The sequence below is a fragment of the Schistocerca cancellata genome, chromosome 2 (genome assembly GCF_023864275.1).
Source record: "Schistocerca cancellata isolate TAMUIC-IGC-003103 chromosome 2, iqSchCanc2.1, whole genome shotgun sequence".
Taxonomy (NCBI): Eukaryota; Metazoa; Arthropoda; class Insecta; order Orthoptera; family Acrididae; genus Schistocerca; species Schistocerca cancellata.
In genome coordinates, this window is record NC_064627.1 from 927,370,612 (window position 1) to 927,384,451 (window position 13,840).

General features: G+C 38.8%; 1 protein-coding gene across 1 annotated transcript in view; it reads left to right on the forward strand.

Moving 5' to 3' along the window:
* The window catches only part of LOC126162875 (regulatory-associated protein of mTOR), a 307,137-nt gene that overhangs the window by 260,173 nt on the left and 33,124 nt on the right, over positions 1-13,840 (forward strand). The window contains exons 20-21 of the mRNA XM_049919663.1: positions 2,268-2,438; positions 6,018-6,256. Of these exons, the coding sequence (XP_049775620.1) occupies positions 2,268-2,438; positions 6,018-6,256 (410 nt within the window). The remainder of the gene's footprint in view (positions 1-2,267; positions 2,439-6,017; positions 6,257-13,840) is intronic.

Below are 13,840 nucleotides of genomic sequence, written 5' to 3' on the forward strand. Positions count from 1 at the left end.
CAGTGTTCATATAAAATAACTTTGGCAAGCTAACTCATTCTTTAAACATTAGAATCATTTACACTTCTTCAAAATAGCTTACATGTGTCTCGCTTTGATCATAACCAATAATAGAGTAATTCGAGGATTTCTAGTCTCAAACAAGTCCAATTCATGAGTGTCCTTAGGAAAATACTTTCAACTGTCCACTAGTCTTTTTACGATCTTCACAGACATTAAAGAGCACAGAATACTACATAAACTTTTCTTGTTCTTCTTTGCCCGTACACTAAACTCTGTGGGCTGTACAGCAAGTACTTGTCTGCAGCTGTTCGGCCACTGTGTCCATCTTTTTTCTCGTGGCTGTTCTTTTTGACCTGCACATACAAATAAACTGTGCGCAGTCAGCTGATTCATTTCTCCTTTTTACTTACACAAGCTTTCAGAGACAATGACTCTTTCTTCCAGTAGAAGGGTTGAAGGGGAAGGAAGAGGGGTGAAGGAAAAGGAAATGGAGAGGTTTAGGAAAAGGGGTAGTGTTCAGTAAAGTTACCCAGCACGTCGGGACAGGGGAGCCTTACCGGATGGGATGAGAAGGAAAAACTGATTGTTGGAGACTGCACTAGATGAGATTTGAAAACCTGAGAGCTTAAAAGTGTCCTGCATATTGCACTGTTTTCCACTTTTAAGCTCTCAGGTTTTCAAATCTCATCTAGTGCAGTCCCCAACAATCAGTCTTTCTAAAACTGTGTGCCCGACCGAGACTCGAACTCGGTACCTTTGCCTTTCGCGGGCAAGTGCTCTACCATCTGAGCTACCGAAGCACGATTCACGCCCGGTACTCACAGCTTTACTTCTGCCAGTACCTCGTCTCCTACCTTCCAAACTTTACAGAAGCTCTCCTGCGAACCTTGCAGAACTAGCACTCCTGAAAGAAAGGATATTCCGGAGACATGGCTTAGCCACAGCCTGGGGGATGTTTCCAGAATGAGATTTTCACTCTGCAGCGGAGTGTGCGCTGATATGAAACTTCGAGTCTCGGTCGGGCACACAGTTTTAATCTGCCAGGAAGTTTCATATCAGCGCACACTCCGCTGCAGAGTGAAAATCTCATTCTGGAATCAGTCTTTCCTTCTCATCCCGTCCGGTAAGTCTCCCCGACCCAGGATTCTGGGTAACTTTTCCTAACACTGCTCATTTTCCTAAACATCTCCAGTTCCTTTACCTTCACTCTCTTCCTTCCCCTGTAACACTTTTGCCAGAAGAAGGAGCCACTGGATATGAAAGCTTCCATAAGTAAAACTTTTTTTCTTTTATATGTGTGTTCTCCTGCAACTACTTGGTGAGTAGGTTTCATCTATCCTATTACGTTATGCCACTATAGACATAGGTAGTTATCAAAGGAACTCTAATGATAACCCCTGTTTAATTTGGAGATAAGGTTGCTCAAATAAAATTAAACTCCTGTCAGACAGGCTTTGGAAGGCCCAACAGTATTAACTGATAACCGTATCAGCATCATCTCAAAGGCATCATTGGATGCGGATGTGGAGGGGTGCTGTCAACACAGTGCTCTCTCCCAGCTATTATCAGTTTTTGTGACTATTGGTGTTACTTCTCATTTGAGTAGCTCCTCAATTGGCCTCTGAGGGGCTGAGTGCACCCAGCTTGCCAGTTCATGGCAGACCTGGAAGGTGTCACATCTAAGTGCTTACCACACCCAACAGTGCTCACCTTTGATGATCTGATGGGAACTGATTTATACACTGTGGCGGGGCTGTTGGCAATGATGCTCAAATTTCTCACAATATTTTAATGCTAGCACAACAGTGAATAATAAACACCCATGTCCATGATACCTACAATTCTTTGCAACCTCCAGTATTATTATTTTTCTGTCCGCCACCATAGCGCAGCGGTAGTGTTACCGCCTATCACGCAAGGGGCCTGGGTTCGATTCCCGGCAGGGGACTGGGTGTTGTGTGTCCTTGATCTTTATTTTCATAATCATTGACACGCAAGTCACCAAAGTGGTGTCAACTAAAAAGACTTGCAATATGGTGGCTGAACCCCGAAGAGGATATCCCGGCCAATAAATGCCATATGATCATTTCATTTCATTATTTTTCTGTTACTTCTTATAGACTCTTCCATAGATCTCACAATAACCACCAAAATGTGTACATTTCTCTTATTTCATTTTATATACTTGAAAGTTAAAATTACTTACATGCTTCTGCAGTAGTTTTGCTCACTGAAACTTGAAACCATATTTTGTGGATTGTCAGGTATCAGCGCAATCACCTGCTACGCATTGAAGCACGTGATGAACAACGCAGGATTTTAAGCAGCAAACTTGAATCGCAGGTGTTCAATGCTCGTAATCCTAATGCTCCTTCAGTCATTGCTTTTCATCCATATGATACACACATTGCTGTTGCAGGAAAAGACTCATTTGGGTAAGTCTGTAGATATAGAATGTTACATAATATGATGGGTTATGATTATTTTTTTATGTATTAATTGTACATTGAAATGCAATGAGGCCACTTGCCTAATAAATATTGTTAATACACTTCAAGACTAAAAAAGTGGGCATACCACCAAGTAATTGCCCAAATGGGATGGAAATTGGTAGATGTAATGTTCATGTACAGACAGACAAACGATTACAATTTCAGAAAAACTGGACAATTTATTCAAGAAAAAGATCTTCACAAATTGAGCACACATTTGTCCACCTTTGGCCCTTCTGCAAGCAATTATTCAGTTTGGCACTGATTGATAGAGTTGTTGGATATCCTCCTGATGGATGTCTTGCCAAACGTCCCAAACATTCTAAGTTGGGGAGAGATCTGGCGACCTTGCTGGTCAAGGTAGGGTTTGGTAAGCATAAAGACAAACAGTAGAAACTCTAGTTTTGTGCAGGTGGGCCTTATCTTGCCGAAATGTAAGCCCAGGATGGCTTGCATGAAGGGCAACTAAAAGGGGCGCAGAATATTGTTGATGTACTGCTGTGCTGTAGGGGTGCTGTGGATGACAACCAAAGGAGTCCTGCTATGAAAATAATTGGCACCCCAGACCATCACTCCCGGTTGTCAGGCCGTATGGTGTGCGACATGACAGTCAGGTTGCTATCTCACCATTGTTCGGGGCATCTCCGTACACGCCTTTGTACTGGAATTTCATTGACTGGACCATAATTGTCTTCATTGGTGAGTTCCATTTTGAACCTAGCCCCAATAGACACTGAAGATGTGTCTGGAGATGCTCCAGACAGCAATGGGATACCAACCTGACAGTCGCCCATCATACGGCCCGAGGACCCGGAAGGATTTTCAGGGGTGCCATTTCTTTTCACAGCAAGACGTCTTCAGTTGTCATCCACGGCACCTTACAGCACAGTGTTATATCAAAGATATAATATGCCTAATTTGTTGCCCTCCATGACAAGCCATCCTGGGCTTACATTTCAGCAAGGTAATGCCCACATGCACACGGTGAGAGTTTCTACTGCTTGTCTTCGTGCTTGTCAAATCCTACCGTGGCCAGCAAGATCACTGGATCTCTTCTGAATTGAGAACATGTAGAGCATTATGGGCCAGGCCCTTGAACCAGCACAGAATTTTGATGATTTAACACGCCAATAGGACAGAATTTGACACGACATCCCTCAGGAGGACATCCAGCAATTCTATCAACCAGTGCTAAGCTGAATAATTGCTTTCAAGAGGGCCAGAGGTAGACTAATGTGTTATTAACTTGCTATTTCTGTTGAATAAATCAATTTTTTCTGAAATTGTAATCATTTGTTTGTCTGTATGTGTACATCATACCTATTGATTTTTGTCGCATACGGATAATTCCTTCGTGGTGTGGAATTTTTTATTATTATTATTTTTATTATTATTATTATTTTTATTATTATTATTATTTTTCTCTCCCTTGGAGTGTAATTTGTCAGGGTTACCCCCTGCATAGTAGCTCATTTTAGTCCCACAAATAATAGTGTGTGGAATGTTTTTTTGTTATATGAGGTTCCAAAGCATCTTTTTTCACCTTTATATTTGCTAATTCAATAATATTTTTGTCACTATTATGTTCCTGTTGTACTATTGTGTAAAATGATGGAACATCTCATTATTTAATAGCCCTCATTGCTTTGTTATTTCCTTAAAAAGAAATGTCATATACAAATTGAGTTTGAGAAATCTTGGGTGTTGTTATATATTTTGTATGGTTGCTGGTATTCAAGGGGCTTTAAGGTACATAGTCCATATCTGTGTAATTTCCGGTAGCAGACTGAGGATTTTGGGTGGAGCCCAACTATTTAAAGTCAGGCATATGACCAGACTGTTGTTTCGGAAACTACATAATCATTTGAAAAATGGCTAAGGTAGATTTTGCTACTCAGAATGAACTATAAGTATTGATAGTAATTTGATTTGTGAAAAATGTGCTGGTGTAGGAACTTAGAAAAGTTTATGAAATCACTTTATGCATCCACATTGGGAATACCCTACATAAGAGTATGGTTGCCATTCTGGAAAGTATTTTACGTTATGATAAAATATGCAAAATCTTAAGTAGTGTTATAGTTAGTGAAGTAAGTCATCTTGATCATAAAAATTATGGCAACAAATGTGTAATGTCAAAGTTTGGAATCTAGTAAGAATAAAGGCACAATCAGCAATGGAAAATTGTAATAGTCTGGAATTTCATAATTAATTATCTCATATGTTAATTAAATAATTTAATTGTACCTAAAAACAAAGATGATGTGACTTACCAAATGAAAGTGCTTGCAGGTCGACAGACACACAAACGAACACAAACATACACACAAAATTCAAGCTTTCGCAACAAACTGTTGCCTCATCTGGAAAGAGGGAAGGAGAGAGAAAGACGAAAGGATGTGGGTTTTAAGGGAGAGGGTAAGGAGTCATTCCAGTCCCGGGAGCGGAAAGACTTACCTTATGGGGAAAAAAGGACGGGTATACACTCGCGCGCACACACACACACACACACATATCCATCCACACATATACAGACACAAGCAGACATATTTAAAGACAAAGAGTTAGAAACTCTTTGTCTTTGTCTTTAAATATGTCTGCTTGTGTCTGTATATGTGTGGATGGATATGTGTGTGTGTGTGTGTGCGAGTGTATACCCATCCTTTTTTCCCCATAAGGTAAGTCTTTCCGCTCCCGGGACTGGAATGACTCCTTACCCTCTCCCTTAAAACCCACATCCTTTCGTCTTTCCCTCTCCTTCCCTCTTTCCTGATGAGGCAACAGTTTGTTGCGAAAGCTTGAATTTTGTGTGTATGTTTGTGTTTGTTTGTGTGTCTGTCGACCTGCAAGCACTTTCATTTGGTAAGTCACATCATCTTTGTTTTTAGGTATATTTTTCCTTCATGGAATGTTTCCTTCTATTATAACCAAATAATTTAATTGGATAGATAAAAAATCAACTAACCAAGTGGTGGCAGAACACACATATAAAAAGAGGTTGTAATTAGGCAAGCTTTTGTTGTTATAAGGTAATTAATAATATTATGAAAATTTGAATATGTTATTGTAAGTTGTAATGTAAGCATTTCTAGTGGTGTATATTATCTAAATGTGTGGATTAACTTGTTAAATTTTTTCCTTGACAGACTGTGGTATTATTTCCAGTTAGTTCATATCTTCTAATTAATGAATATTCCAGTTAAACTAAATGTAGCATTAGAAATGGCACATTGAAAATATTACCTTGAATAATGAATTGTAGTGGGGAAAAGCTTAGTTAATGTTTTGAATTATTTGATTGCCTAATACTTGCATACTACCTAGAAAGTGAATGAAAACTGAGAAGCAAGCAAAGAAAAAAATACTAGTTATTATATGGAGTCAAAGTTAATGACACATGGAGTCATTCCAACTTGCTATGTCTCTTCGCAGTTTGTAAGACTACTTCAAAAAGCTATAAATTAAGGATTAGAAAACATTCTAGTTTATGATTCCACTCTATCATGTGTAAATATATTTCAGAATTTGGGACTGGGTGACTGGAGTCAAACAAAGCTACTGCTATAATCGTGCTTCAAAGCAGTCTCGCATCACATCTTTGGATTTTGTAAATGGCCATGATGTTTCTTTGCTGCTTGTTGGTTCAGATGATGGCACTGTACGTTTATGGGGAAACTACACACTGACCAAGGGCAAGGAGCCAGTTCTGGTGACTGCATGGCATGCCCTCTCCGACATTCAGAATCCTCGCCAAAATAGTGGTTTGTATTTTTTGTTTCCCTATGCTTGTTACAAGCTGTATTGTATTACGTTTGCAGGTAATAAACATCTGTGTTATGTTTGTCATAGACCACTTTCTTAAGTTTGTCATAGACCCCTTTCTTAAGTCCATTCAGATTCATTAGCGGAGTACTTTACTGTATCTAGCTATAAATAAAAGGTCTGTGGACTGGCAAGTCAAGAACTGGCCTTTCTTTGTATTAAAATATAGGTATATCTGTTTCCTAGACAGAGAAGTGTAGTGTAGTATATTTATTTGCCATTGGATCATTTGATGGAATATTCGTTAAACATACCCAGTTTTACGGTAGCATACATATACATATCCAGTCTAATTACTACTGAGGTAACATTATAATATTTTTTTGTTTCATCAGTGAAGTTTTTCTTGTGTGGAAAACGTTGCTTCCTAACCGTTGGCCTCAATAATATTCTTTTACATTGTATTGACAAAATGAGACTAACCGACCTTCTGTTTCTTTTCTAAGTAGAGTTCGTATGCATGCTTCTTGTTTGGCATGGTAGTTAATTGTGTTAAATTCATTGAAAATATTCATAATCTATTCAGTTTCATTTCAGAAATTCCATGTTAAATTTATAATCATTATGATACTGTGCATTTTCTTTTAACAAAAAAGTTGTTGATATCAAGTACATAATTTTTTCTTATACATATACTAAGGACATTAAATTTATTTCTATCTTGCAGGGTCGCTATTCAGGTGTGGTTCCTTTTTTCTTTTCATTTTCAGTGAACCAGTGTGATGTGTTTATCTTCATCAAAGAAATTCACCCTGAAGACTTTTATATTAGATGGGAAATTTGAAGAGAGACTAATAGAAAAGAAAGGAAGAGTAGGGTTTAAAGCCTCTTTTACAATGAAGTCATTAGAGACAGGGTAAAAGATATTGGGGAAGGATGCGGAAAGGAAATGAGGTGGTTCCTTAATTATAAAACTAAATTACGCCTGAACAGGCCATGAAGGCCCAATGGTACTGACCGGCCGTTGTGTCATCCAGCACCCACAGACGTCACTGGTTGCGGCATGGAGGGGCATGTGGTCAGCACACTGCTCTCCCAGCCATATGTCAGTTTACAAGACCAGCTAAATTGCAATTTAGTTAGGCGTTTAAGCTGTGGAGGTACAGGGACAATAGAACCATCAACTTTGAGATCCACTTTCAGCTTGTTGTTTATGTGCTGTACTTACTTTTGTCAGTTAACTTCATCTCTACAGGCAGAAATCTGTATGCTGAAAACTCACAAGTCCCTATTTCTCGACACTTTGAAATGAGAGAGATTACTTCATCACAAAAATTCATATATTGATTCAAATATTACAGCCAGAAACCCTTTTCATAATGCTTTTCTGTTGTTAAAACCTTGACATTCAATGCCTTAATACATCAGTTTTGACATCACCATTCCTTATCATGACCCTCAGAATTCTCTGGTGGATAGCATGTCTCTGAGAAGGGTCACACCTCCATGGGACAACTGCTGACCCAGCATGTTTCATAAAGTGAGAACCAATTACTGGGGTCTTGTAGAAACGCAATGTCCAGCCTCCCGATTGCATGGACACACAATGGAATTCCTACACTATATGCATATTCATGTTTATTAACTACCTAATGAAATTTCTATCTGCAGCTGACGAAGACAGTTTGTTGGTAACATAGGCATAGAGTACCCTATCACTTTCACAAAGCGATACATTACACTCCATATCCCCCACCTCAGAGGAATGGTGTCATCATCATTAGAAAATATAACTAACTAAACAATATTGGTAACCATTCACCACATCTGTCTTTTCCACCCCAGCTTATCTCTAATACATATTCTTGTCATTAAACTTCAAAAGCAAAACAGAAGCCACCAAGTCGTGGTATATATTATCTAACCATAGCTATATACCACTTCAGTTCTTTAGGATGAATACTACGATTAGTGCTAGTAATACCCCCATCATTCTGGGCAAGTTTTACTTTTATAATTCATTGAGCTCATGCTTGCGTACATCTTGATACAGAGCTCCTCTTTAAAGCAATCATACTATCAGTTGATTAACCTTGTCAGTTTTATATAGCAGTCAGCAAACTATTTTCCAATTAATCCTATTTATTTGATTTTTAATGGGTAGTATTTCGAAGTGTTGCTCTTCCATTTTCATTACTAATTCCGCGGACTTTGTATATGCGTCCTTTTATCGCTCAGTGGTAATTCCAAAATTACAAAAGTCATTCTGACCCCTTACTTGCTTTTCATTTCTCACAAGTAAGACAGATAAATATGGACTGATTATACTCCATTCCAGGTTATACTAACCACCAATATAAAATTATATACCAACCCCACCATAGTGTTTAAGCAATCGTCATTCCAGAGTGTAAATATTTCTTTATAAAAATATTAATAATTATTCAACAAGAACGTGCAAAAAATTTCTGCAAGTTTATGGTAGTACTCTTACTGCCATTTTCTCCATAAAGGCCATAAGGCAAACACAACAGCACATTCTATTCTGCTGATCTGGCTGCTCTGCATTGCTACTGTTAACTTGAGGAGTTACTGATCAATTAAAGCCAGCAACCTTTTGTTACTCCTTGCATCATATTGATGTATTAAATGCTCTTGTGATCAGTAATATTTCACATAGCTCAGACTGTTACATCTTTATTGTTCATTTATTACACATGTACAGCAGAACTACAAAACCATTTACCTGGTAACTTTGGAACAAAACTCATAGGACCACAATGGTATCCAAACTCTGGAAATACCATCCAGTACACAACATTCCAACTGAAGACTACTCTTAGATACAAATATAAATTTTTATAGTGATAGTGTCCCGGTATATACCTATCTCCATTTCCCTTTCAGTAAGCGGTACCTTCTCAATGGTACCATCACTTTAGTAATTACACCTACTTATGTGTATGTCATGGTTACAGTATCCTGTGTTATATCATACCTCTACTACTTCCTTACTTCCTTCCAGATGACTCACTTCCAGCAGCTCTAGAATTCACATGCCTCTACATTTTTAAAATTCATTGATGTGCCGGATTTCTATATCATATTGTTGAATGAATATTGATTGACCATGGTTCAATTTGCAATTCGTCGAGAAGGTTCAAAATTTATGGCCTGAAAAAATGATAGTTTTATGACCAAGCAGAAAATATTTGAAATTTTTAAGGCACCACACAATACTTAAAGCTTCCTTCTCTGACATACTATAATTTCTTCCACCTTTGGATAGTACTCTGCTGGCAGATGAAATGGTTTGGTGTTCTATCCTGTCACCTACTTTACCGTATTTACTCGAATCTAAACTGCACTCGAATCTAAGCTGCACCTGAAAAATGAGACTCGAAATAGAGGAAAAAAAAATTCCCGAATCTAAGCCGCACCTGAAATTTGAGACTCGAAATTCAAGGGGAGAGAAAAGTTTTAGGCCACACCTCCAAATCGAAACAAAGGTGGTTTATAGTAATATGAGACACAATTTAGGTCAAATGAATGACGATACAGCTACAGTAGTTTGGTTCGAGTCGTAAGCTTAGCAGTTAAGCTTTACCAGGCAATCATTGCTATGCGTCAGGCGCTCTGCCCGTATTTATACGGGTACCCTTCCTCTTTCACGTGCTTCGTCTGGTTTGAATCGATTGCTTATTTTGCTTTGATCTGATAAGTGCTGTCTTCTTTGTTATAGGTGTTTGCGTCACTCTAAGCTGAAAATGCATTACTGTACTGTGTCATGCATTGTTTGTCGCATTCTAATAGTGAGTGTTTACAGCCTGTTGCCGCTCGCGGCATGGCTTGCTTTTGTGCGCACTACCGCCGCTTACAATTAAAAAAAAAAAAAAAAAAAAAAAAAAAAAAAAAAAAAAAAAAAAAAAAAAAAAAAAGAGAGAGAGAGAGAGAGAGAGAGAGGAATCTTCTCACTAACGAAACAATGACAAGAGACTGCTATTTGCTGTTACTTACACTGCTGCTTTCTTTAATAATGATCAACAAGAACCAAATAATAGACTGCGTATGATAGAACATGGTCTGAATGAGAGTTAGGCGAAAATTTTTCTCCGTTTGAAAATCTTTGCGGGCGCTTCTTTAGTACATCAAATTCTGCACAGAAATTAGGCATCATCTTAGATTTAAAAATCTAGTCAGTTGCCATGCTTTGTTTCTGACTGTATCACTATTAGGCTGCGACCGAACTGCCGAATCTTTCCATCAGTAAATGGGGTATGTTCTCAACTGACTCGGTTGTTTTAATCCCCTCCACTGACGGAATGACCCGCTTCCTAATTCCGTATGTATAAAACCAATACGGACTTGTAGCTGTCACGCCTTTGCGCTTACTGCTACGTATTTTAACTGTAAATAGCTCAGTCCTAATGGTAAGAGGTAGTAGTGAATTCACGTTGTTAATATTTGAATACAGCACAGCTGCCACAAGCTCAGCTCACTTTTACTCCATTCCTACCCTCGCCATTACACCACATTAACTAGGTGCTACGAGGACCTTGCTAAATTCACTTGCGTATAGAATTTTGACCGTTACTCGCCAGTATTTACCTAATGATTAGTACACTCCTAACCGGACTATTTCCCTAAGAGCTGTGATGATTGAACGGGTTCGATCCACGGCCTACAGTGCCCTACAGTTCACATGGTAACACTGCCTACCTGACCCACTTAACTTGGTAGTGAGCTTATGTATCCAATCACCACTGCTAGCAGCAGTGGATAATCCTATCAGCACGATGAGAGCAGCAGACTTACCGTCGAATCCTCCTGAAAATACTTATAACTACGGTCGCCAGCTCTGAAGGAGCAAAAGAATAAATCAATTTTTGGCTCGTTTCAAAGTGAAATCGCTTGAGTTGAATTTAAACTTAATTCTGAATATTACTATTTCTGATCATTCTAGATGATTCTACAAAGCAAATACTCTCTCAATTTCTGTGAGTTGGCTTGGTAATTACTACCAAGACAGTTTATGCAACTTGGGTTAGCAAAATTCTATCCTTCAACTTGTTTAATGATTTTGGATATTACTCTTTGGACAATTGATACAGAATTAGTTAAGTGACTTTACTTGAAAGGTTACTCAGAAAAATTTAAGTAACTATAAATAGGCAACTCATTCTGGTGTGACCATTGCTCTTTTCAACATTCTTATATGCTAAAGTATTCTACAACCAAAAGAATTGTAAATGAAAGAGGCGATGGTGGCCTCAGTCTGATTTCACTACACTATGTTTGAGGTTACTACACTTTACAGTGAACAACATGCATCGTAATTTTACTCATTACTATATTCTGTCCTCTGCACTTGCATAAAAGAAAACTGGTATTCTCCTTTTACATGTATACAAAGTTTGACTTAACAATTGCAAGCAGTCTTGCCTTGGGTAGACGTGTCGGTGCTGGTGGTGAGATGCATGTGGCTAATGCAGCTCTTCACGCCTCATGCCCTTAATGGCGGCTGGAACTACGAGCTGTAGCACTCGTATAAGCTACTGCACGTCCGCCATAAAATCTGGGCGCAGGAACTCTTACAATCAGCCCCAGTGGCATAGAGGCGGCTTCAACAACCATTCGTCGCGTTTTACTCCAAAAACGGCGACGATATTCGCCTCTTCTCTGTTGTACAATCACTTTTGCGTGAGCACAGTTACGCACGCCCGATCACGTCAACACTCCCCAGGCCATACCATTGTTCAGTCCCTGTGTCTCCAGCTACCCCTAGCTACACTCATATCACCAAGAGTGGGGGCGTTCCCCTACCACCTTTTTACCGAAATCATTTAGTATTTAAGAATATTTATAATTATTACCCTGGAGTTCATACCAGTTGTAATGATTTACTACTAGCGCTTTACAACATTAAATTATACAGTAATAACTTATAATTACCAAGAAAAAGAATACATTTGACTCCGAGAGCTTAGTGCATTGTCTGACAGGTAGCGCTAATTCCCAGTTTCGCCAATATATGGCATCAGGGTGCACTCCCTGGCAGTCTCACACAAGTGCGCCCGTTTCCGACGTGCGGGCTCCAAATTACTGTCAGCCCACCATCATTTCAGTTCCGTTACAAGGCATAAGAATAATACGAATACAAACATGACATGATACGTATATTCTTCCGCGTTTGCTGTTGCCTCACTCTAGTTTCGTAGTTTATTAGGCTAACAGGATTTAAATGAGATAGCATCAAACACGAAAGAATACGTGAAAAAATGTTTATATTCGTATTATTCTTATGGTGAAGAGAATACTGCATGTGATTCACATTTCATCAGGTTCCTATTAGCAACCATCTCTTCTCAAAGGTAGGAAAAAATTCAGAACGTAGAGTTGGCCATATTGACGAACATCCCAAACAGTCTCACCAGTCGGATTTTCGTAGTACATTGAAATTCCGCTACATTCGAAGATGAACAATACGGAATTTGTATCTACTTCGTTGGATAATGTACGAAAATGCAGTGGTCGAAACTCGGGGCGGAGAAAAAAACAGCTCGTCTTCCACCTTTTTTTTTAATTTATTTACTGACGCAGAGGTTTTGGCGCCAGTATTTATCTTTGTGCCTACAAAGCATGCCTGTGTAGCGCTACATATATTCGACGGCGGAAGTTAGTTGTGGCGGCACCTACCAACATTTTTCAGAACTTCCGCTTGCTTTGCACTCGATTCTAAGCTGCAGGCGGTTTTTTGGATTACAAAAACCGGAAAAAAAGTGCGGCTTAGATTCGAGTAAATACGGTAATCTTTAATCAGCTGGAAAAGCTCTGATGCAATCGCTTAAAAACTACTGTCAGTTAAAAGACAAAAAAGAGTAATTGATATCCAATGAAATAATGTTCTTCTTTTCATTAAATTACGTTTTAATTTTATAAAAAGCCTCTTGACATTCATCTGTCCACTTCCATGTAAGGCGAGCCTCTGTCTTCAAAAAATATGGTCCAAGGTTCCAGTGAACTGTCCAATAGCATACCAGATGACAACCTTTAGGGTACCACGGGCCTTTTCATGAGTGAGGTGCATAGGATTGGGCCAAAATAATATTGGAAGTTTTGTTTAGAGACAAACCCATTCTGATGAAACTGCTTCTCATCAAACATCACAAAATTTATCAGAAATGTGTCATCATGGTCAATTCAGTCCAATAATGTGTAGAAATTGCGCCTAATCACTTTATCTTCCCACTGTAAGAGTTAAGCCACTTGCAGGTTATAGGAAAGAAATTTTGTATTCTGTTTCACAGTCCTCTGCAAAGTTGTTCAGTGGATTTGTAATGTTCTGGAATGGTGATGGAGAGATCACCGTGAGATTTGTTGCAGAGCTGCATTCCCGGAATTAACATTTTCCCATGGTTCACGAGATTTTTTATCGGTTCTGTCAAATTTCCTATGCCCACAATGCTAATTTGCACATGACTTTGCATCAGCGTATTTATAATTTTCCTGCGATTTATGCATTATGAAAAAAATGCTTGTGGAGAAAATATGATGGTGGTATAATGTTGGCTGTCCAGTAGTGT